Here is a 25,919-nt window from a genome sequence, read left to right as displayed (position 1 = left end):
ATTTTATTAATTTCTTTTTAGAGGTCACAGACCGTGATTTCTTTCTTAGTCTTGCTAAACTTTGCTAGCGTAAAACTAAGAGATATTTGTGGTTTCTGGATTTGGCTAGTACCTATGTCTTCTTGAGAAACCAGATGTTTAAGTTTTTTAAGGTAGAATTTTTTAAGTTCAGGGTCCTCAACGTTGCTTATTAGCTCTAAGAGTAATTCTTCTTGTTTTTCTTGTTTAGTTAATACTGATATATTCTTACAACAAGCATCAGGACATCCGAGCTTGATATCAGGGGTAGAGTCCTGTATTGACTGCATCTGGGACACCGCGTCCTAGATGTTCATCAAAGATAGGTATTCCTTCTTCATCCTGTTTGACTGCATTTCTTATTAGGTTTATGGATTCTTCCGTGAGATGTTTCTCCCACCAGGAATGAAGCATTCCCGTGAATCCGGAGACTAGAATGTCGACAATTTGTAGTTGACTAAGGTCATGATTAGTGATATAGCTATTAGCTACCATGGAGATATGTTGGAGTTTATTTAATAATTCTTGTTCTGATAAACCATCTATATTCTATTCATAGAGTTTATCAGATGAGACAGTGAATTGGGATTGGAAATTTCGTTCTTCAAATTGAAGATCAGGAGGTGTTGGTCTGGGATACCAGTTTTTGGTTAAGGATGTAGGATTAGTTCTTTTAACGTTAAGACGTTTTACTTCAAGATTCTGAAAGGCTTTTTCCATTTGATGGATGGAAACAACACTTTCATCTTCTGAATCCTGAGTTGATGAAGGTGGTTCAGAATCATGTGGATTATTAATCACACGAACTGATTTTTCTTTTTCTAGCCTATTGAGCATTTGTTCAATCTTAATAGATGTTGAGGTTTTTAAAGAAGGTGACTCTCTGAAACTGGTTCAGGGTGTTTCTTTATTAAGAGGTTTGACTGATAGATTGTCAATTTTTGTTTCAATTTTGTCCAACTGTTTTCCTATGGTATGTAGGCTTTGGTTGGTAAAATTGTTTTGTTCAATAACAGGTTTGACACCTGCGTCTTCCTTCGGAAGTTTGAACGGTGAGGCTGGGATTTGCGTATTCGCTGCGGTGATAAGAATAGTTTCTTGTGGGGGATGACTGGAGGAAACAATTGTCTTGTGTTCCTTAAGCCAATTTTCTTTGGTTATTACCTTTACTTGTTTTTCAGACTCATAATGTTTTTCTACGAAGTCAAAGAAAAATATTTCAAGTCTGTTGGTTTGCATGAAATCCTTCCATGCTTTATGGATTTTTAATTTTTCTTCAGAAGTATACTTACTTCTGAAGATGTTCCGTCGAGGGACATTTTCTAAGGCTTCTATGTCTCTATTGAGTTTTTTACGATCATATTTAAAAGGTTCTTGTCTGGTTAAAACCAATAGTTGGTGGTGCACTGGTTCTGCGTCAAAATCAGAAGCAGTTGGGGATGTTTGTTCTTCCTTAGTAGGAACAGGTGGAGTTTGGTAGGTAGGCTGGACTACTTGAGCGTTTGTCTCAAGTGATTGAAGTTTAAAATTTAAAAGGTCATTTATTAATTCTTGCTGTGTGACTGATGAGCCTGTGTCTACTGATTTTAATTTCTTATTGGCTAAAGAATTGATTAATTCGTCTCGACCTTGCCTATCGTTTGGCATAGATCCAGAGAAAGAATTCCTACTAGAAGCAAAAGATTTAAGTGATCTATTAGAATCACAAGACTTTCTGGCAGGACGATCAAAATTAATTTTAACCGTGCCGTCAAAGTATTGTTCAATGGTGTCTAAATTGACTAGACTATTTTGGATGGCTACTGGCCGACTTTCGTTTATCAGACACCAATCTGAAGGGAGATTGATCTCTGACCACCTAATGGTTCTAGGTATTTTAATATTGGCATTCTCTTGATTGGTTTGGATCAAGAGAGTATGATCCTTCGGGCTTTTGGTTAAAGCCTGAAAGTTCATATTTGTGCCAGTGACTTTATAGTAAATTCTGTAAATTAAGGCCAAAGGCTGTGTTCCTTCAAGGACTTTATAACCTGAAGTTTTGATATTTAGTGTAAGTGCTTTCAGCATATGTGGGTCGGATAGACTTATGGTAAGATCTGGAAAGCAATCGAAATGGATAGGTCCATTACAAAGACTGGATTCAACCATACCAAGTATGCTATCACTGAAATCAGTGAACCTAGCATCACGGAGGCATAAGAGGATAAAGGTATTAAGACCTCTTCGTGTTAATGGTTTGGCTGCAATTTGCACTAAACCTATGTGTATATAATTATAACCATCTTTCCTATGGGAATTAATTTGTTCTGGGGTAAACAACTGACAAGTTTTATGATCTTTACTAAGAGCATAAGCTTGTTCGACTGTTTTCACATGGTGTTCAGTTTTAAAAGAGGCTAATGCCCATTTCTTTTTATAAATATTTTTTGAAGATACTTTTGGAATGTTCCATTTAGCAAAATCTAGACTACTGTCTATTTGAAATTCAAATTTTTGTTCTTCATTGACAATGTCAGGTATTGTTCCTAAATTTGATCTAGAGCTAGTGCTGGCCATAGAATTAGATCTAAACAATCTACTCATATCAATAAAAATCAAACAATCAATATACAGAAATCTTAACAAGAAAATCTTACTAGTGAATCTAATCACCAAGCTCTCTGGGTCACGCGTGCCGCTCAGGTCCTATCCTCTGGGACTTACTGTTTGGTTGACGCCTTACTGCTCAGACCTTATGGTAAAGGGATAACACTAAGAAGATTAAACTGAGCAGTAAGGCGTCAATCACTTAAGACAAACGCTCAAGTAGTCCAGCCTACCTACCAAACTCCACATGTTCCTACTAAGGAAGAACAAACATCCCCAACTGCTTCTGATTTTGACACAGAACCAGTGCACCACCAACTATTGGTTTTAACCAGACAAGAACCTTTTAAATATGATCGTAAAAAACTCAATAGAGACATAGAAGCCTTAGAAAATGTCCCTCGACAGAACATCTTCAGAAGTAAGTATACTACTGAAGAAAAATTAAAAATCCACAAAGCATGGAAGGATTTCATGCAAACCAACAGACTTGAAATATTTTTCTTTGACTTCGTAGAAAAACATTATGAGTCTGAAAAACAAGTAAAGGTAATAACCAAAGAAAATTGGCTTAAGGAACACAAGACAATTGTTTCCTCCAGTCATCCCCCACAAGAAACTATTCTTATCACCACGGCGAATACGCAAATCCCAACCTCACTGTTCAAACTTCCGAAGGAAGACGCAGGTGTCAAACCTGTTATTGAACAAAACAATTTTACCAACCAAAGCCTACATACCATAGGAAAACAGTTGGACAAAATTGAAACAAAAATTGACAATCTATCAGTCAAACCTCTTAATAAAGAAACACCCTTAACCAGTTTCAGAGAGTCACCTTCTTTAAAAACCTCAACATCTATTAAGATTGAACAAATGCTCAATAGGCTAGAAAAAGAAAAATCAGTTCGTGTGATTTATCCACATGATTCTGAACCACCTTCCTCAACTCAGGATTCAGAAGATGAAAGTGTTGTTTCCATCCATCAAATGGAAAAAGCCTTTCAGAATCTTGAAGTAAAACGTCTTAATGTTAAAAGAACTAATCCTACATCCTTAACAAAAAACTGGTATCCCAGACCAACACCTCCTGATCTTCAATTTCCAATCCCAATTCACTGTCTCATCTGATAAACTCTATGAATGGAATATAGATGGTTTATCAGAACAAGAATTATTAAATAAACTCCAACATATCTCCATGGTAGCTAATAGCTATATCACTAATCATGACCTTAGTCAACTACAAATTGTCGACATTCTAGTATCCGGATTCACGGGAATGCTTCATTCCTGGTGGGAGAAACATCTCACGGAAGAATCCATAAATCTAATAAGAAATGCAGTCAAACAGGATGAAGAAGGAATACCTATCTTTGATGAACATCTAGGACGCGGTGTCCCAGATGCAGTCAATACCTTACTCTATACAATCATACAACATTTCATAGGAGTCCCTTCCAACATCACATCCAGAATCCATGACCAACTAAGCAACTTAAGGTGTCCAACCCTAAGTGATTTTAGATGGTATAAAGATGTATTCATGTCAAGAGTTATGCTTAGAGATGATAGTAATCAACCATTCTGGAAAGAAAAATTCATAAACGGATTACCGAACCTTTTTGCACATAAAATAAGGAATACCTTAATAAACAAAGAATGTATTATACCATATAATAACCTTACTTATGGACACATCATAAGTACTATACAGAAAGAAGGTTTAAAAATGTGCATAGATATGAAAATCTCTAGACAAGCACAATCTGAAAAGGCTATCGCCAAATACGAATTAGGAACTTTCTGTGAGCAATATGGTTTACCACCTATAGCTCCTTCCAACCTCAAGAAAAAATCAACTACCTTCAATAGATCTAAGATCTCTAAACCTCGCACTAACTACTCCAAATATCGCAAAGGCAAGTATGCCAAACCAAACCCATTTTATGAAAATCCCAAACCTAAGAGTTGGAAAGGAAAGAGAAAATCCTCTGGAAAATTCCATTCTAAAGACAATAGTCATAAGGGAAAATGCTACAAGTGTGGCAAAGAAGGCCATTACGCTAATAAATGTAAAGTTAAGAAAATCATAAGCCAGTTGAAGATTTCAGAAGATGAAAAACTTCAACTTATCCAAACCCTAGAACTCCAGGATACTGACAATAGTCACTCATCAGAAGATGATCTTGGTTCTACCTCATCATCTTCATACCAATCTGCTTCTAACCAGCACTCTACCCCTGATATCAAGCTCGGATGTCCCGATGCTTGTTGTAAGAATATATCAGTATTAACTAAACAAGAAAAACAAGAAGAATTACTCTTAGAGCTAATAAGCAACGTTGAGGACCTTGAACTTAAAAAATTCTACCTTAAAAAACTTAAACATCTGGTTTCTCAAGAAGACATAGGTACTAGCCAAATCCAGAAACCACAAATATCTCTTAGTTCTACACTAGCAAAGTTTAGCAAGACTAAGAAAGAAATCACGGTCAGTGACCTCCAAAAAGAAATTAATAAAATTAAAGATGAAATTAAGCTTTTAAAATCTGATAACTACGATATTCGTACACAGCTCACTAGAGTCAATACCCATCCAGAAGAATCATCCAGTTCTTCTTCTTCCAGTAGTCATTCTGAGTCAGATTCTGACAAACTTTCAGAACACCTAGTTCTGAACCTTCTTCACAAAATTAGGATTCAGAAATGGTATTCTAAGGTAACGATAGTAATCGAAGATTTTCGTTTCGAAACAATAGCATTAATAGATTCAGGCGCAGACTTGAATTGTATTCAAGAAGGATTAATTCCCACTAAGTATTTCCACAAGTCGAAGGAAATTCTTAGTGCTGCTAATGAGTCTCCAATGGAAATCAAATATGAACTTCCCAAAAGCGCATGTTTGCCAAGATGAAGTTTGTTTCAAAACACCTTTTGTTCTAATCAAGAATTTATCTGACCCTGTCATATTAGGATTACCTTTTATAGCACTCCTATACCCATTCAAAACTCATCATAATAGGATTACCTCAAAAGTCTTAGGACAGAAAGTCACATTTGAGTTCTGCCTGGAAACAGATCTAAAAAAACTTAGACATCTCCAGAAGGATAGCACTTCGAGATCCTTAAACATAATTTCTAATAAGACTAAACACCTTCAATTCTTGAAAGATGATATTCATCATAAAAGAACTGAAGAATAACTCAAAAAAGAGATTGTATCTCAAAAAATCTTTAAATTCGAAAAACAGCTTGTTAAGGAAGTATGTTCTGATATTCCAAACGCCTTTTGGCATCGTAAACAACACATTGTAAAATTACCTTATATCAAGGAATTTAATGAATCAAAAATCCCTACTAAGGCCAGACCTATTCAAATGAGTCAAGAAGTAATGGATTTCTGTCAAGCAGAAATACAGGATCTTCTTAAAAAAGGAATTATCCGCAAAAGTAAATCACCATGGTCGTGTCCTGCATTTTATGTTCAGAAAAGTGCAGAACTTGAAAGGGGATCTCCCCGATTAGTTATTAACTATAAACCTTTAAATGAAGTTCTGGAATGGATTCGTTATCCAATCCCCAATAAAAGAGATCTAATAAAAAGGCTTAGTAAAGCAACTATTTGTTCAAAGTTTGATATGAAATCAGGTTTTTGGCAAATTCAAATTCATGAATCTGATAAATATAAAACTGCTTTTGTAACGCCTTTCGGCCATTATGAATGGAATGTTATGCCTTTCGGTTTAAAGAACACATCATCTGAATTCCAGAATATCATGAATGAGATTTTTAATCAGTATAGCCATTTTACAATTGTTTATATTGATGATGTCCTTGTTTATTCTAAATCTATAGATGAACACTGGAAACATTTACACTTGTTTGCTAGGATCATTAGATCAAATGGATTGGTTGTGTCAGCCACTAAGATTAAATTGTTTCAACTTAAGGTTAGATTCTTAGGTTATAATATCCATAGGTCTACCATCCAACCAATTGACCGTGTCATCCAATTTGCAGATAAATTCCCAGATCAGATTACTGAAAAAACCCAGCTTCAACAATTCTTAGGATCTTTGAACTATGTTTCAGAATTTTATCCCCATTTGCGTCAACAATGTAAACCTTTGTTTGATCGCCTTAAGGAGAATCCTCCTGCATGGTCTACCATCCATACTTCTCTTGTCAAACAGATAAAAAATCATGTTAAGACTTTGCCCTGTCTTGGCATTCCAACTCCCAACTCTTTTAAGATAGTTGAAACTGACGCCTCTGACGTTGGTTATGGAGGAATCCTCAAACAGCAAACTTCCTCCGGATCACTTGAACAGATTGTTCGTTTCCATTCAGGTGTATGGAATCCTGCTCAAACTAATTATAGTACTATTAAGAAAGAAATACTATCTATTGTATTATGCATTAGTAAATTCCAAGATGATTTATTAAATCAAAAATTTCTTGTTAGAGTCGATTGCAAATCCGCAAAACATGTTTTACAAAAAGATGTTCAAAACATTGCATCAAAACAGATTTTTGCACGATGGCAAGCCATATTATCAATCTTTGATTTTGACATTGAATACATTAAAGGCAGCCATAACTGTATACCAGATTTCCTAACCAGAGAATTTTTGCAGGGGAAGAACGTCTAATAAAAACACAACTTCTCCACTCGGCAGTAGCCAACAAAGGAGGCTTCCAGCCTCATTACCACCACCAAAACAGGAATCTATTCCCAGTTCCTCGGCCTTAGCCATTACCAACAGATTTACTCCATTAGGATCAACTATAGGAAGTATCCGACCAAACTATCAAACAGTGTTAGTAAACCAGTATGATTATTTTTCTTCCACCTATAGGCAATCACCATCTCCCTCTGTAAGCTATACCAAAACATCCCCTTATGTTATTAAACCTTCCAAAGAGTATCTCTTCAGTATCCCCTTAAACTACCAAACTCTGAAAACACCTGAGGTCATAGCCAAAAAGATGTTTCCAACCAATTCCCATTTCCAACCAAGTGAATTTCACAAAACCCTCAAATACTATACCACCATACTCAATGAGACTTCATCCGTCACCATAAAACCTATCTTTGATAAAACCCCTGGTAATCAAAACAGAATCCTGTATCATTCTCTTACCATTAATAAATTCTTGTTAGAATCAGAATGGGGCATACCTCTCTTTCAACCCAAACCATTTAAGAGTAATACCTTCCCTAGCCATTCAAACCATTATAATTACTTTGATTACATTCATGCCTGGACTAATATTTTCTTGCACCAGTCAGAAGATTTTAGTCATTCATGGTTTATAACCTTTGATCGAAGTTTCAGATTGAATTTTCCTGCATGGTTCCCCAGATGGTGGTCAGATCATGGTTTTATCTCCAATCTCATGCCGGATGATTTCATGCAAGTCTTCTCAGACACATTCCAGAAGAAGTTCAATAGAGCAAGATTTGATGAAGGAATTCCTCTGATCGCCTTATTCATAGCAAAGTATAAGGTCCCTTGGATCCTCCGTTGGAACTACGAGATTGAATCCAAGCAAGTCTTTCGACAAAGAATGATCAAGTGGTGGGACAAATTCAACCATCAGAAGATTATTGAAGTTATGCTCAGAGATTTCCCCGCGGAATCATCTCCATTACCTGCAGTCGCAGCCCCATCAGTTGAAGCTCTACCTGAACCAACCAAGGAAGAAATCGAATCATTATCAGACATTAGTCTTTCTTCCTCCCTCAAGGGCAAGGCCAAATCATCCAAATCTTCGAGCAGTTCGAAAAAGAAGAAAACTTCAAAACTCAAGGCTCTAGCCAAAATCCTCATGAAAGAATTGCAAGAAGAAAATGAAGACAGTTCAGATTCCGATAATTCTTCAGATGCTTCATCCCAATGCGCAGTAGCCACACAAGGAAATATTTTCCCGCCTGATTCTCAAGACCCTTATGAGTTTTGAATTTTACTTAATAATGTAATAGCTTGTACCCCAATAGGAAACCTTTAATTGTTTGTATGTACACTCAATAAAAACCCAGTAGGATACTTTGTATAGGATACTCTGTAGATTGTAAATAGCAGTAGTAGTGGCAGAAGAAGACAAAGTCAGCCATAAGTGAAAGCAGCAGTAGCAGCAATCATTTCGGACAAAACTACAGTAGCAGACCGGTTACTATTCATGTTCATGAATAGTAAAATCACTTTTACTATTCATCCATCATTTCATCCACCCTCCTGATTCTACAGTTCTCGACAGCATCTCTTGCTTTCGGTCTCTTTACAGCAATAGCACATGCAGAGCGGGAATCTCGCTTCATCTCAATCATTCAGCCTGCTCTCATCGCCTATATAAAGGCTCTTCAGTTCTCGATGGAGGAGGCTTCTTTTGGAAGAAAAAACTCTGTGTATTCATTTTTGAACAGAGTCTTCTTATTTGTAATTTCATTTTGAAACACTTGCATTTAATTATCATCAAGGATGCCTGCGAGCTCCAACTCCAGTTTTTAAACCGTCAATAGACGTAGTGCTTGTAAATCTTATCTAATTTTCAATAAATCTACTTTCAATTACATATCAGCATCATTAATTTTAATTCATTATTTTATTATGAATATTACACCTACTTTCAATTTAGTTTTATTTGTTTATATTCTTATAATTGATTCTATGAATTTACAATTCCCGGTTAATCCTAATCTGATATTAATCAAATATTTTGAGTGTCTCATTTCCATATATATATATATATATATTTGGGTAAATCGCCAAAATGGTCTCTAAGATTTGCATAACTCATCACTTTGGTCCCTGAGATTCCAAATCGATGAAAGTGGTCACTGAGATTGTCCACCATCCATCATTTTTGTCATTCCGTTAAAAACTCCGTTAAGTGTCCCGGAGCTCTTGGGCGGAAGTTTGGGCAATACTCAAAGTTGACTAGTCTGAGTGAAAACTTGAAAACTTGCCGGAAACTGGGTAAACTTTAAACGTTCATAATTTCTTCAATACTCAACAAAATTAAGTGATTCAAAAATGAAAATCATACTTCTCAACGAGACAAAAAGAATGGTACCTTTTTTGATGGCTAAATAGCCATGGTTTGGCCGAAAAATGGCTCGAAAGTAGCTATCTTGGTCTTAAGTTAGCCACTTTCGAGCCGTTTTCCAGCCAAACCACGGCGAGCTAGCCATCGAAAAAAGTACCATTCTCTTCTTTTCGTCGAGAAGTATGATTTTCATTTTGAATCACTTGATTTCGTTAAGTATTGAAGAAGTTATGAACGTTTTAAGTTTACCCAATTTCCGGCGAGTTTTCAAGTTTTCACTCGGACCAATCAACTTTGAGGCTATTTTCCGGCCATCTCAGGCAACCATTGGGCTTTGAAATAGGTATAATCTTATTCTACACTTTCCTATCTTCGTTTTGATATATTATGGGTTGAATTTGGTTAAGGAACGATTGAGTTACTAAGCTTTGAAAATTGTCCAAACTTCCGACCAAGAGCTCCAGGACACTTAACGAAGTTTTTAACGGAATGACCAAAATGATGGATGGTGGACAATCTCAGGGACCACTTTTATCGATTTGGAATCTCAGGGACCAAAGTGGTGAGTTATGCAAATCTCATGGACCATTTTGGCGATTTACCTTATATATTTTGTTTTGTGTGTTAATGTGAAGGCCTTAGAGAGTATGTCTAATGGTTATGGGCAAGGGCCATGGGCTAAAAGATGAAATCTAGCCCCCCAAACTCACACTATTCATGAAATCTAGCCTTTCAAATTTTTTTCCATTGAGTAGCTTTGTGCAAGAGCCGGAGCTAAACTGAACCCTGAGGAGTCTTTTAGCCTAGGCTAGATATGTCTAATTAGAAATTAATTTGTCTCATTTGGTGAACTAACCCTTTAGCCTAAGCTAGTTTGCATGCATAAGGTATACTCTTAGAACATGTTCGGTAGGCTAACTTGGATTGGAATGTATTCGGCTCTGGCAATTGGATTAGATTGACTTGTATTGGCTTCAAAACCCATAACTAAGGTTGGGTTTCAAAAGCCTCCTTATTTTGGATATGGATTTTGACAAGGCTTTATCTGTGTCAACTCTCTAAGCATATCATAAATTTGAGAAGTGAAGCTATGTAATCAACTTCGGCCCATAGGTGTTCGTCCAACATTTTTTTCTCTTGACTTCTCTTGCTATTTCAACATTATCTTCTTTGTACATATCTCATTCTTCACTAACCACCATGCGCTCTAACTATTGCTTTACTTGTTTAAATCTTTTAAGCATCACAATTGTAGAAGCAACGGGCCTGGTTGTGCCACGTGGTCATAAAGTCTTTTTTATTTTTTATTTTTTTTGTTGAATTTTTTAGAAATCTGGATTAACACAGATTGTCGAATTTAGGAAAACCAATGGTCCTGGTTCGCAGCAATCATAAGGGCCTACAGCACGAGCCCCACCGCCTGCATTTTGTTGGACCACTCGTTCTCACGCATGTGTGAAGCACACACACCTGGCAAAAAAAAATTATAATGTGAGTGACGTCACATGCCCTCAAGCGCTGGGTTGGGCAATGGTTGCCCGACTGCTCAGTCAGTTGGTCATGGCCCCACTGGATTACACGATTATTGGGTGTGGGCTAGAGAGGTTTTTATAGGTTCTGGGGGTTGAATGACCCAATTGCTGGGTTGGGCAGCTGGATGAGGTGGAAATGCTCTAAAGAGTTTTACTTGACAAGAAGCCAATAGAGTTTTAACATTTTATTGACCGAAGCCTGTGCGTTCTATGGTAGTCCTCGTTAAAATGAAGCAGACCTATAATGAGTTTACCAAACAGTATAGGACCAAATTCATAAGTGGCTAAAAAGTGTAGGGTCACCACGCCGAGCACAAATTTGTGAAGATGGCTCAAGCAGGCCAATCCCTCCATTTACGACATATAAAGAGGATAGAATTTTGGGACATTTACGACATCTTATTCTGTGTCTGCCGATATGGGCGTTACTTAAGCAGGAGCAATAAAAGGGATTGTAAACAAAATCTACATTTTTTAATACAAGCGATATTTATACTCTAAACTACTCTAAGTGAAGGAGGAACAGTTTGAACCCGCGACACCCTAAGTTAAAGAAAAATACGTTAACCACCATGTCATGATTGAGTCTACCTGGATGGGCTTCCATTAGTTATGGTGGGTTATGGGTATAGATACATGGTTGTGCTCATAACTGGGTACTTCTTGAACATGTATACCTATCTCATGGGCTGGCCTGCTATACTCAGCCAAGGCAACGGTTAGCCCGGCCTAAACTAGATACTCCTTTTTATTTATCTTGGTAAGCTGTAGACTTGTCGATGCATGCATGCATGCGAGACACAGAGCATCCGGTCTAGCAAATGTCGAGAAAACTGGCAATTTGGCATTAAATCCAATATTTTATTTTTTATTTTTTGTCGAAATGATAACTTTAATGATTCAAATGATCTTTGCAGCTTTGATCACCGACCAAAATATTCTCTTTTTAATTTTGTTGTTTTGTTTTTTTTTGTTTTGGTATCAATGGAGTAAATTGCATATTTTCTATGTCCCTATTGCTATCGTTAGTTGGCATGTCCTGCTCGTAACAAAGTACAACCACTTACAAATTTCAAAAACTTGTGTAGTAATTAAAGATTAGAGAAGAAAATGAAGTGTGTCGACCAATTAAAACCAATTAAAAACGATTGACTCTTATGGAAAACAATTTTCTAGTTTTTAATATTCTATCACGTGAAAAAGAATTAGGGATCATTTAGTTTAATATGATATGAACGTAATGGCCTTCGTTTTCCTCAAATTAATTAATCAACTGTGAGTTATATACATTTGGTTTCTCATGTACCAAACCTTACCTAAAGCCAAACACTTGTTAAGTAATCTGATGACTTGTGTCAAAAGTATATACAACCACTAGCCTTTCGATCTTTGCTGCCTATCTTCAAAGAAATAGAAGGTTCCATCTCGTAAGCCGGATTTTGGTTTATGATCGATGTCTGTTTGCTTCTCGGCAAGTCTTGACAAGATGTGCATTCACCACTTGGTATTTTCAAACTCTTCTTCGGGACTTTCAAAGTTTAGGTTGTGATACTTTCGCTCATGTTTTCAGATAAGCAAACTTTGTTGCTGATGATAAGCTTACTAATTTAGGTCATTCTCGTGCTTCTTCTTGTATTTAGATCAAAGTTGTGCCAGGCGAGGTGCGAAACTCGTCGTTGATCTTCGATCTCAAGTGCAATGGCTGCCCTAGGGACTTTGTGATCTAATGAATTTCTTCTCTTAAAAATAGTTTTTTATTATATTAAATTATAATTTGCGTACTCTTTGTGCAAAGCCCCTATAAGCAAGATCAACAAGACATGTGCCTTGAGCTTCATTTTGAACCACATCTCATATATGTTCATACCCTTGTTTTACATGTATCCTAAAAATTTCTTCTCTCATCGCATTCTAGAAAAAAGAGAAGGAAAAAGCAAAAATTTTCCTTGTTCTCCTAAATCTAATTTAATGTGCTTCAAATTTATATTGTTGTGTGGATAGTTAGTATATTGGATTCGAATTTTTTTATTTATTTAAAAGGAAAGTGTTATTCACACATTTATTTTTATCTCTCATACACCCTTGTTATTTTTTGGCCATTGATCTTCTTCAATTCATATGATCCGATGCCCGAAAATTGAAAGGAGACTAAGGAGTGTGTGAGAAGTAAAAATAGATATGTGGATAGCACTACCCATTTAAAATACTAAATTAGGAAGACCGTTGCATTTTCTTCTTCAGCCTCAACTTGTATTGGAATTGTTCTATTATTAAGCATGTGAGATTGTGAGGTGGTTAGTATCCAAGAACTAGATAGAAGAGGGAGGAGTGGCAGAAAAAAAGAAAGAAAAGGAGAATCTATTTATTTTCGGATGTTTATTGATCACTATTTTGATCTTACTATATAATATATAACTTATAAGGTGAACTACTGATTTAGTCCATGAATTATCACTTGAGTGAGAACTAGATTCCTAAAATATTGTTTCGGTAAGACAAACCCATATATTCAATAAAAACTGCTAATTTCATCTCTAATAGTGTACTCAAAACTATTCTATCTAATTTTTTGTCAATTTAAGTCACGTGACTTGCACGTGACACATTTTAAAGGGTAATGCTGCCATTTTCTAGCCTATAGTCCTTAACGTTGCATATTGTTTGCAAATATGAAATTCCAATTTACCCTCTAAAGTTAACTTAGTACACTATTTTTTCAAAAAAAAAAAAAAGGAAAAGAAAAAAAGAGTCTTTAAACTCATGGAAAACTATCTATCTACCATCAAAAGTGTATCATGTGCAAGTCAAATGACTTGATGAAAAATTGAATAGAATAGATTAAAATTTAATATTTAGGGATGTATTTGGTAGATCATAATTAGTAAGGAATGACTTTCTCAAAAATAAAAAATAAAAAAAAAATAAAATTAGTGACCCAATTTTCACTCGGATAATAATTCAAAAACTAAATCAGCACATTATTGTAATTTATATTAGCTTATTAAATTTGCTCGTATATGTAACATAGTTGCATCCTCATAAAGGGCACATATTTCATCCTTTGAAAATGTATTTTTACTATATAAATTTTATAAGCGAAACAATTCAAATTTTTAATTTTAATTTGAAGATCATTCCTATAAAGAAAAACATTCCAAGGGTTTAAGTTCCTCACAAAAATCAAGTTCTATACTGATATCGTAAATTGCTTGGGCCTATGAATAACTTTTCTTAGCAAGGCCTAAAAATAACTTAATCTAGCTATTATGCATTTTTCCAAATAAATTAACTATGCGTGTGCACTAATGATGATACATGCATATACTTCCTTGGTGTAGTGTTATTATTTTTGTAGAAAAATAATATCAAATCCTCTATGTTGTGTCATAGATGGGCCTGTTAATCAAATATCTTGGTTGTTTCCGGCTACCAATTCTAGTCGCTAGAATGATATATACCACCATATAATCTCTTATACAACAAAGTCTGGAATCCATAAAAAAATTAAAGAAATCTCGAAGAGCTATGTTTAATGAATTCCTGAATGAATACAATTGATACATTTAGACCCCAAGCATACATTTTCCGTGCTCAGTTGGAGTCCCTGCCAATGTTGACTTTCTGAGAGGGTGTAAATCATTTTCCTTTCTGTTGTGCCACTGCCTCGAAGGGTACTTGCGGGGGTACCCAAAGGGCAGATGATTGGCTCTCCACATAGTCCTTAAGATGCCCCTTCCGGATAAGCGCCTCAACATCATCCTAAGATCCAGACAATCGTTAGTGAGGTTACCATGGTCTTGATGATATTGACAGAATTTGGTTTCGCCTCTCCTTCCTCTGAATGCCGGTTCCTGCCGTTTAGCTAGGGAGTTATCGCTCTACAAGAGGGAACATTTCCCCAGGAGATATACGCATAGGGGTGTATAGCTTGTACTAATCATACCGTTCAAATCGACTCTTATTTAGGTGGGAAGGTTCTCAAACTTTATCTTCTTTGCTGGGCAATCGTACATGATCTCTTGCCTTGACTTGGTGGGCATGCTCTTGCTTTCGGTCTTAATTTCCTGTTGGCTTAATTGTCTGTATCTTCTTCTTGTTTAACTGCTCGACACAGGAATAATTGGTTGCCTTTCTGAATAGATTCTTGAATGTCTCTGGGGGATTCCTAATCAGGTGGAAGTAGAAGTCATCACCAGCAAATCCTCTCATTAGAGCATTATGAGCAATGACCTCATCACATCCCTTGCATCTGGCTACTCATTGTTAAAACGAGATATGTAATCCCTCAAGGACTCACCCGAGCCCTGCTTTATAGAGGATAGATCAGTCGTAGTGTAATGTCTTTTGGAAATAATCATATAGTTATCAAGAAAAACTTGCCTGAGTTTGGAGAATGATATGATTGATCCCGGAGTGATCTTCTTGAACTAGTCTTGGGCCACTCCTCACAAGGTGGTTGGGAAAAGATGAAACTTGGTGGTCTCATTGTTCCTCTTGCCTTCCATAACATAAATGAAACCCTTTAGGTGGTTGTACAGGTCGATAAGCCTTTCATAGCTATCTTGAAGGATCAGTTATCAGCGCTTATCGATTTGTCAAGCAAGGCCTTGGAGAATGGGAGAGGAACTTCATCCTCTGAGAGCAAGTCCACCGGAGTGGACTTTACCCAGGACCCAGCACAAAAACAAGGCCAGCACCCTGTCAACCAAGTCCACCCCCTCAACTTGACTGGTACCCAACCCGAGCTGGGCTCTGGACCAGCCCAAAAGAGACTGAGCAAGAAGCCAGACTATTGGCCTGGCGCGTGCACGACAAGCGCGCCTGGGCGCGAGTAGCCGACAAGGCTGTCAGCCCACTTGTGCTCCGGATCCCATCAGCGACGTGGCATGCTTATATCCATTGGATTTCCAATGGCTAGTTTTTCTAGACCGCTGGATTTCCAACGGTAAAAAAAATTTAAATTTTACTTTTAAAATAGACCGTCCGATCACAGATCAACGGTCCAAGTTAATTAACTAAATTAAAATTTATTAAAAAATACAGAAAAAATATTAAAAAATACAGAAAATTTTAAAAAAATTTATTTATTTTTTCTATAAATACCTAACTCTCATCTTCCACCTTACACCACATTTCAATATTTTCTACACTTTCTACCAAAGCTTTCATATACTTTTTGTGTGAAAAAAAAATACCAAAAAGCTTGTGGTTGAAGAATAAAGTGTATTTGATGAGTTTATGTAATTTCATTTTAGTGTGTTTTTTTATAGTTTATTTGATGAGTATGTAATTTTATTTTAGTGTGTAATTTTTTTTTAAGTTTATTTGAAATTTTATTTGAAATTGGTTAAAAATCTTATCCGAAATAAACTTAAAAAAAAAAAAAACACACCAAATAAATGCGCTGGGTGCCAGCGCATTTTTTTAGGGGTGGAGATGCCTTGGCCTATTACTGTTTACTCCAGTCTATTACTGTTCACTTGAGTGGATAAATGCGCTGGGTGCTGGCGCAAAGTCCTTAGGGGTGGACTTGCTCTGAGTAGTCTGGACTTTTTGGGTTTGGAGGCCTTCTCTATGCCCCAAATCAATCCTAGATGTTCTTCATCTCCAAGTTCATCACTTCTTTCAAAGTGGCCCGGTGGGTTGATGCGGTTGTGGGGGTACTCGTTTGAATTCTAGATTACTGGCTCGGCAGTCAGTGCCTTTTTTTTTCTAGCATCTTCCTTTGTTCACACTCTTCCTCGATTTATGGCTTTGGGGTGTCCTTACCTCCACTTCCAATGTCTAAGGGAAGTTGAGGAGGATCTATTGGTCTCGAGTCACATGGGTGATCTGTTCCTTGTTAGAAGATGTTCTTTATCCTATCGTTGATTTGTGTTATCTGCTTTGAGAGGTCGGCATGTTTTCTTAGGACAACATGCACTAAGTGCCTTGCTTAGCCCTGGGGTTCGTGGGAATCCACACTTGAGGCTTAATTTGTCAACCTTTATGTCCTTTGGTAGGCTTCCATTCTCTCTGTTAGCCACCATGTGACCTGAAGTTGATGTCCGAGTAGGCTTAGCTCTGTGTCTCTCAGACTTCTTGCCATAAAGTTGTCATTATACCAACTTGCTGCCGATGGTCGATAAGCACTTTATGCAGAAGCGCTCGGCTTCATTACTGGCAGAAAAATCAGACCACCAAGCGATCGTCTGTAGCGCTCAGGGTCATCATTGGCCTTGATCTTTCTTCCTTTGGGTCTGTGTTCCTATCATGTGTTCCTTTGGGCAAATGTTTTTTGGACCCGTGTTCCTTTGCGTCTATAAGAGTCGGAAAGGACCCCTCGTTAACAAAATGTAATAAATAGATCCCTTTTCAACTTGCCAACGTCAACTGAACATGAAAGTTTGGTTGATTGTTTGTCAAGTATGATTCATCATAATGCACATGCTTAGATTAGATGGTTCTATATTACATAATCCACATGCTATGGCCGCAATGAGAGAAGGGAGAGAGAGGTGGTAATAGCATGCATTAGTGTTTTGTAATTTACAAAGACTTCCTCAAAGCATCAATTAATCTTAGTGTTTGCCTTGTACAAAAATTCCAAACTAAAACACACTCGTTCAAATTTTAAATTAATGTTCTAATTGCAAGTACTGATTAATTTAATCTCAATGTAAGGAATCTGTCAAACTAAAAAAGTTAAGAAGGTGTTGTCATGTGCTCATTGGTGATGAGGTAAGATAACCCTAATTAATCTATGAAAGTGGGAGCAACGGACAAAAGGAACAAAAGAAAGGAGAGACGTGGACAAATGAGGTTTGCAGAAGAATTCAATTTAGAACGTTGCTGCTTGAATCAATGGTGTTTAGTGGGGCCCTTGACTGTACGCTCTCTAGTACAGACGACCCATTCCTAACCCTACCATTAACGTTCCCTCTTTTTACTGTTTTCTTTTTGTATTTGTAAGTACCAAGTCACGTCAGTATATGTGCCGATTTTATATTTCCGTAGGAGATTTGCTTGTAAATTGTTAGTGTGGTTTTGTCATTGTTATAGCTAGTAAGTTATCAACGGTAGGTTAAGGGTCAATGCAAAGGAGCGTGTACCCCATTTCATATCCAATCCCCTTCAAAACCCCCTCCCCCTCATCTCTCTCTCTGTCTCTGTCTCTGTCTCTACCAATCTTATTATATATAGTTGCATATTGGTTCCCACATCAATAACATATACTTGTGTGCTACATTTTATTTACTCCAGAATTATCAGCTGGGTAGGTCTCAATTTGTCAGCAATGGCCCGAGAACCAAACATTTCAGAAGCTGAAAGCACCAGCAACTCGTCGTCATGTTCGTCTGGATTGTTGCAGACTCGCCCGAATTCAACCGCCAACACACTCAACACCAAAACCAAGAAGCCCAGCCGAGAGCAGCAGCAAGTAGTACTCAAAAGAAAGAGAGATGATGATAGCAACAACAACAGCAGCAAACACCCAGTTTACAGAGGAGTTCGTAAGCGCAACTGGGGAAAATGGGTGTCGGAAATTCGCGAGCCGCGCAAGAAATCAAGAATCTGGCTGGGCACATTCTCAACGCCTGAGATGGCGGCCCGTGCGCATGACGTGGCCGCCCTCAGCATTAAGGGCAACTCGGCCATTCTGAACTTTCCAGAACTGACCGAGTTGTTGCCACGGCCAGCGTCCCTTACACCTCAAGATATCCAGGCTGCCGCGACTAAAGCAGCAGCCATGGTTAATTTAAATTCTACAACATCATCATCGTTATCATCGTCGTCGTCCTCATCTTCCGTCTTGTTGTCGCAGTCCAAGGGTTCGGACTCTGAGGAGCTAGGGGAGATTGTGGAGTTACCCAATATCGAGGGCAGTTTCGACTCGCCCGAGTCGAGGAACGAGTTCATACTGGTGAATGACTCATTGGATGGGTGGGTGTATCCATCATTGGGGCTCGAGGGAGTTGAGTTAAACTTGTGGGGATTTTTCTCATCAGATAGTAGCAGCTGAGAGAACTTAATACTCCCAGAAACTCGGAGGGTCTAGTAATGTGGGTTGTTCGAATGACTCAATCGGTGTGCATAGCTTTTCTTAGTTCTTCATCTACAAGATTGCTGGTTTTATATGGTCTATATAATTCATTGTGCAAGTTGTTTGGCTACTTGTGCTAACTCGCTGGTCACAACTGTCATTGTAATATAATTCATACCCTATATATATATTTTTATTTACTTACCATACGTCTTGGTTTTTCGATCTTCCAATTGCATTCCATGCTCCATATGATCTTCAAAAGAAGTTAACTTAGCTGCTGCACTTTACTTTGTATTTTAATTTGTACTAACTTGCCAATACTTGGAGAGTTTGGCATGGCACATATTTGGCATATTCTTTCACAGTGACTAGGGACCACGGATTACATATAATTGGTATTAGCTGCAAGCAATCATCACCATAATCATGATAATTATCATTAATCACCAATGTAATCATCTCTCTTCTCTTTAGTGGACATGTGTGCATGTGTTTGGGGTAGTGTTTCTGATTATTTACAAATATGTACAGACATAAAATTTAATTTTTACAATTAAATTTATACTCAAAATATATGGCACTCAACATTCGCTGACCTCCATCATTTTTTCCTTTATCTTATTCAACTTTTGAAATTTGCATTACTAATTGTTGCTTTGTTTTTTTTTTTTTTTTTTTTTTTTTTCATTTGGCCTACAATTGTGGACTAATTAGATAATGACTCTCAGGTATTGGACAAATTGTAAAATTTTACCGTTGGAGGGTTTAGAATTATATTGTCATCACATAGGACTGCAAATGTACCGTTGGCAAATTGCAATGATTCGAAGTGACTTCTTCTGTATATCCAAGGACAAACATGAGACAAAACTTTTGAATATGGTGCAACATTTTTCTATGTGGGGACGGGAGATATGTGGCAAATTTTTAGTAGTGGATGACAAATGGAAACAATTTTTCGGGAGAACAAATGGATGCCCATCCAAAAGAACGGCCGGGGGCACAGCCCTAGGAAACTAGGGACTAGACAAAACTCTCTACAATGAACGGGGAGAAAAACTCTTTTATTTCTGAAAAGCGAAGTGAAGAAAAAGAAAAGGTCCGGGGGTTCTCCGGGAAAAAACCCTCGGATCAGTGACGAAGGCTCTGTCTAGTGTGGTTGTTGGCGGAGTGTTCTGAAGAGAGGGAGGGAGACGGGAGAGGTTGAGTTTTTTAAGCCCTCCCACCACGCATGTTAAGTTACATCGACTGTTCTCTGTACATAGACCATAAGTTTTCCCTTTTGGAGGATTAGAATAGTGCTAGTAAATTTGTAATATATTCAACTAATATGTAAATTAATGACTAAAAGAACGTAGGATGGATTGTTACATAAAATTAGTGAAAAAAAGTCAAATGATTTTAGAATTTAGAATGAGTTTTAAGGTGTCATCAAGCTGACATAAACTTTGTTAGAGACTGAGCACGAATTACCCACCATGTTTTTCTTTTTTATTTAGAGGAGGAAGAATAATATTGATTAGCTAGAGAACCTCTTCGAAGACAATGTAGAAAATATATCTCAATGAATATTTAGTTAGTTGATTAGTATCTACGACTTCCACTTTGATTCATTCAACTTATTGTTTAACATCTATAAGAATAAGATCTTCAAACTTATTTAGCCCTATGTTCTTGTTTAATTCGTGCCTAACTTTCTTGTTTCTTGAAGAAATTAGGCGTCAGGCAATGTAGTTAAACCCTCACTATATCTTTAATTTGCATAACGTAAATCAAAACACTTAAAAGGGCCACAAAGTCAAACAACACAGAGAAAAAATTGCATTATGTGACTGATTGAATAACATGCACCATCTAATTAAAATTTTATTATGCGTCGTACGTTTTTCTTTAAACTTAAAATGTTTTAATTAGACAATATCGATTTGCACGTGAAATAAAAATTCCCGCCTACATTTTTTCTTGTAATTTAGACAACTAGACCCTTACTAATTAGTGTTTTAGATATTTAGTAAAGCAATTGTAATCTTAAGCTCCAACCCCGTTCACGCTACTTAGAAGAAGATAATAAATATCCTGCATTCAGTGGTTGAAGTCACAATTATACATTCATAACCATACATATATGATATATATATATATATATATATATATATATATATATATATATATATATATATATATATATATAGCTAAGTTGCTAGATCATCTGTCTGTTTCAAAGTTTACTTTTGGGGGACGAGACATTATTAGATAATTGAGGTGCGAAAAAGATATTATCGTTGGGGACAATAGAAAATGACACAATTTCCCTACACTCGACTGTGATATCTTTGCTTACATAATTAAACAGCAGGACCACTGCTCAGTGCCACAGCTCACCCAAGTCTTTCCTTTATATATAACAAGGACTCGTTAATTTGTCAATTCTAATTGCAAGTGACAGTATTTCTCAATCTTATAATTGCCATAAGGTCGATGGTTTGTGATTAATTTGTAGTGATCGACTGATGCTTTTAATATAATATAAATGGAATGAAAAGCATGCAAGCTTACATATATAAAAGAAATTAAGCTTAATTTTTTTAAGGGATTTTGTATCTTTGAGGACAACCTCTTCCTTCTCCTTGAATCTTATTTTCCATCGTTGTGTTATTTGTGCTTTTACCTACTTAATTAGGTTGAATATTATTATTATTATTATTATTATTATTATTATTATTATTGTCACAGCCCGTCCCGGGATTTTAATTATCGAGGACGTGAAATGACAGAATTACCCTTGACGGGTGTTAAGGTATGTGTGTGTGACATATTATTGGACTAAATACATACATTCCTAAACTTTTGGAAAAATAATTTAAGTTGGATTAAAATTGGTTTGTATTTTATGTGGTTAGGGATTAAAGGAATTTGGATTTTTGGATTGTTTTGGTTGGACACACAGGACATCTTCCCTCTTTCTCCCCCGTGCTCTCTCTTTCTCTCTCTCTCTCCTCTTCCCAGTTTACTTTCTCCCTTTCTAAACCGTACGGACACACTCACCATCGAGCCTCCAAGCACGGATCGAAGGTTTTGAAGGTACCATCGTGCTTGTGAGGACTCTATGAACTTAACCACACCCATTTCAGGTAAGAAATCTTTCGATTTCACGTCGAAATCACAAGCACCGAGTTTGGCACTGTTCATGAACTTTGTATTGGTTCGTTTTTAGGACAATCCAAGCTCATAGTGAGCTTTAGGAGGTTCTCACGAAGCTCGGGGACGTTCGTTTGAAAGTTTTGGACGTCGGGATCATAAGGTTCGAAGGTGGCCGGTTTTGGTGAAATTTCCCAATGTGATTTCGAAGGTTTTGGAGGTTTTTAAAGGTATAGCCTTCTTCCTCTCGTAATTTGTGAAATTTTGGTGAAAATTTCATGGAAAATGGTTGAGAATCGAGCGAGAAAAGACCGATTACAGGTCTGCCCAGTTTTCGGCGCCGGTGAGTTTTCCCGGCGACTAGAGTTAGGGGATGATGTGCGTGGGGGGGGTGCGTGGACCCGTGCCTGTCCCGGCGCGTGAGGGAGCGTGACAAGCCCAAAAATTATTTTCAAAATATGTCGACGTCCGTGACGTCGAGTAGGTCACTGTGGTATATTCATATACCCAAATTGAGCATCGTATGAGAAGTTATTACGAATTGTCGGTTATGTGCTTTAAATAATGTTGTTTTAGTTGTTTCGCATATAGGTGATACCTATCCCGATGACGAGCGCATCCAGGGACGTCACGGGGGTTACGACCCTTCGACTTATCAGTGAGTGGGCAGTATTTCTATTTATATATTTTTCCCAGAAATTGAGTTTAATTGAAAGTACATTTTAAATGCCATGCATGCATATTATGAGATATATGAATTGATAATTGATGCATATATATATGTGAATTGGTGCTGTGGACGCACAAGTGAGTATCAGGTGAGTTTTATGTTATTTATGTGAATCATTGATAATGTGAATTATGTTGAGAGCTCATAACCTGCACCCCTGGTGTTAGTGCTTATAGTATTCACCGCACCGCACGCTCACCTTGGATCCAAGTAGGTGCATGTCGTACAGATCATGAGAGGGTTCCGACATGCTAGTCGTACAGATCACTAGAGGTGGTTCCGATTGGTAGGTGACCTTAGATTATGCGCGCAGATGATTGATGAGAGAAACACTAGAGCGTATTCTTACACCTTTCTTGTCGTACAGACTACTTTAGGTAGTTCCGATTTATGTGCAGAGTAGTGCCATACAGGTCACCGTGGTGACTCCGGCTGGGTTGGATATTAAGCTATAGAATTAACCGTACAGGACCAACTGCGGGGTCTCCGATTGTTTCATTATGTCACCTGTTATATTGATGCATCCATATTCTGTCATTGACATTAATAGTATGGCATACTTTCTGGATTTTGATAAAGATTGATGTTTTGAGAGATATGAACAAATATTATGCTATTATGTTATTTTCTGGGAATGTATACAGATTTTACAGTGTGGGGTTAGAAATGTTTTAAATGAAATGTTTTGGAAAACTTTGGTCTTACTGACCCACTCAATTATGTTTTGCCCCCTCTAGGTTCTAGTTAGCAGTCGGTGGCTCACGAGGTTTTCTTCGGCATTCTGACAGACTTCCTGCATGTAGGACTCACCTGCGGGTGTTGTAATTTAATTATAGTTCTACTTAACTGCACCTAGTATTTCTGCTCTGAAATTGTGTACTGCACATTTAAACTCACTCTAGCATGCTAGTTGGATATTATGGCTAGTAGTTGGTTTTTATTCCTTCGTATTTCTCATATCTTTTGCTTCCGCATCGCACTTTTGGTTACGTCACGCTCACGTGACGGCCAGCACGCCTTGATTCTAGGATCGTGGTGTGTCAGTTTGGTATCAGAGCCTAAGTTGCAGTCCTGTATAAATTGTTAATGTTCTAATGATCTTTTGGTGTCTTCTGTCAGAACTATGCCGCCTCGTAGGGAATCACGCTGTGCTTCTGAGTCTAATTTCCCTGATATAACTCAATTAGGGGAAGCGATGACCCATGCCTTTCAGAATGCAATCCGTCCTCCTCCTCCTCCTCAGAGGACACCCCTGGAGACTATGTATAATATGAAATTGGACCGTTTCATGGGTAATGAGGGTCATGAAGGGGCAGAAAAGTGGTTAGACCATGTTGAGAAGACTTTCCAGGTGATGCAGAGTCAAGGGAACCTTCATGCTAATAGATAGGTGGAGACCACTACTTGGTTTTTAGGATGAGAGCCAGCAGGTTGGTGGATAAATCAGACTAAGTTTATGTCACCTGAGATGGCAGCTGACTGGGAAGTATTTAAAGAGCATTTTATGAAAAGATTTGTTCCGCCGGAGTACATTGATAGTAAGAAGTAGGAGTTTACTCATCTGAAGCAAAAGGATATGTCGGCGCATGAGTATTACAGGAAATTTACAGACTTATCTCGTTATGATCCTGATACAGCTGGTAATCAGGCAGAGATGCTTCACCGTTTTAAGCTGGGAACTAAGAAGAAATGGCGGACTTTTGCTAGTGCACTTCCTTGCACCGATTATCATGAGTTTTCTGAGATTTTGGTTTGGATGGAGGATTCTGACAACCTTCCTAGCAATAGTGAATATGATGAAGATAAGAATGATAATCAGAAGAAAGATGATAGGGGTAAAGGTATCTCTACTCAGGGACCCCGTAAGACATAGAATTTCAAGAAAAGTGGAGCGAGCTCAAGTTCTTCCAGTGGAGGATTTAGTGTCACAGGCCCGAAGAGAGGTGGAAGATTTGCTGGTGGACCCAGGTTTCAGAGACAGAGAGATTTTGGTGGTGCTGGTGGTTCTGGTGCTCTGTTGTGCCGCCGTTGTAACTTCAGACATCATGGAGAGTGTAGGAGAAGTGGTGGTGCCTGCTACACTTGTGGACAGATAGGACATAGGGCTGCCCAGTGTCCCCAGAGTCAGCAGAGATCTCAGCAGTCTACTATGCCACCTCCAACGCCGATTCAGCAGAATTTTGGATTAGGCAGTTATAGTCAGACGGGTCGTGATGGTGCTTATCACTACCAGGGTGATACTGCTCCCTATGCTTCGGGACAGTATCAGTATCCCCAGGATCCTTATTCTCAGACTGGGTATTCCCAAGACCCTGGAGGTTATACTTCTTATTCTTCCATCCCAGCTAGTGGATCTCAGTAGCATCAGGGAGGTCAGCCCCGACAGGGAGAGGTTACTGCTAGCAGTGCAGGACCGTCTAGGTAGTCTAGTCAGTCAGGACAGGGACGTACTTCTCAGGGGCGAGGTAACCAAGGCAACAGAGGTCGTGGTGGACGACAACAAGCTCAGGGACGTGTTAATCACATCTCACTGCAAGATGCTCAGAATCATCCGGACTTGATTATGGGTACGTTAAATATCCTTGGTCACTTTGCTAGAGTTTTGATCGATTGTGGTGCTACACATTCTGTGATTTCTCATACGTTTGCTCAAATGACTCAACCTCACCCTACACCTCTAGGATTTGATTTAGAGTTTGCTATGCCTAGAGGGGACAAATATTATGTTGATAGTGTTTATCCAGGGTGTCCAGTGATGGTAGATGGTGTAGTTATGCCAGCTAATCTTATCTCGTTAAATATTGTGGATTTTGATGTGATTCTAGGGGCAGATTGG

At 37.8% G+C, this 25,919-nt stretch overlaps 1 protein-coding gene across 1 annotated transcript; it reads left to right on the top strand.

Annotated features, from left to right (window-relative positions):
* Nucleotides 1-18,216: 18,216 nt before the first annotated feature.
* LOC126634429 (ethylene-responsive transcription factor TINY-like) lies at nt 18,217-19,416 on the top strand. The gene has a single exon (XM_050304947.1). It carries the CDS (start codon nt 18,466-18,468, stop codon nt 19,189-19,191), a length of 726 nt encoding a protein of 241 aa, XP_050160904.1. The 5' UTR covers nt 18,217-18,465; the 3' UTR covers nt 19,192-19,416.
* The last annotated feature ends 6,503 nt before the right edge of the window (nt 19,417-25,919 follow it).

The sequence above is a fragment of the Malus sylvestris genome, chromosome 9 (genome assembly GCF_916048215.2).
Source record: "Malus sylvestris chromosome 9, drMalSylv7.2, whole genome shotgun sequence".
Lineage (NCBI taxonomy): Eukaryota > Viridiplantae > Streptophyta > Magnoliopsida > Rosales > Rosaceae > Malus > Malus sylvestris.
The sequence above is the reverse complement of the archived record's forward strand: the minus strand, read 5'-3'. Positions and strand labels throughout refer to the sequence as shown.

Bases quoted from the DNA above. Each gene is read 5' to 3' on its own strand.
- LOC126634429 (XM_050304947.1), top strand. From the start codon at position 18,466: ATGGCCCGAGAACCAAACATTTCAGAAGCTGAAAGCACCAGCAACTCG.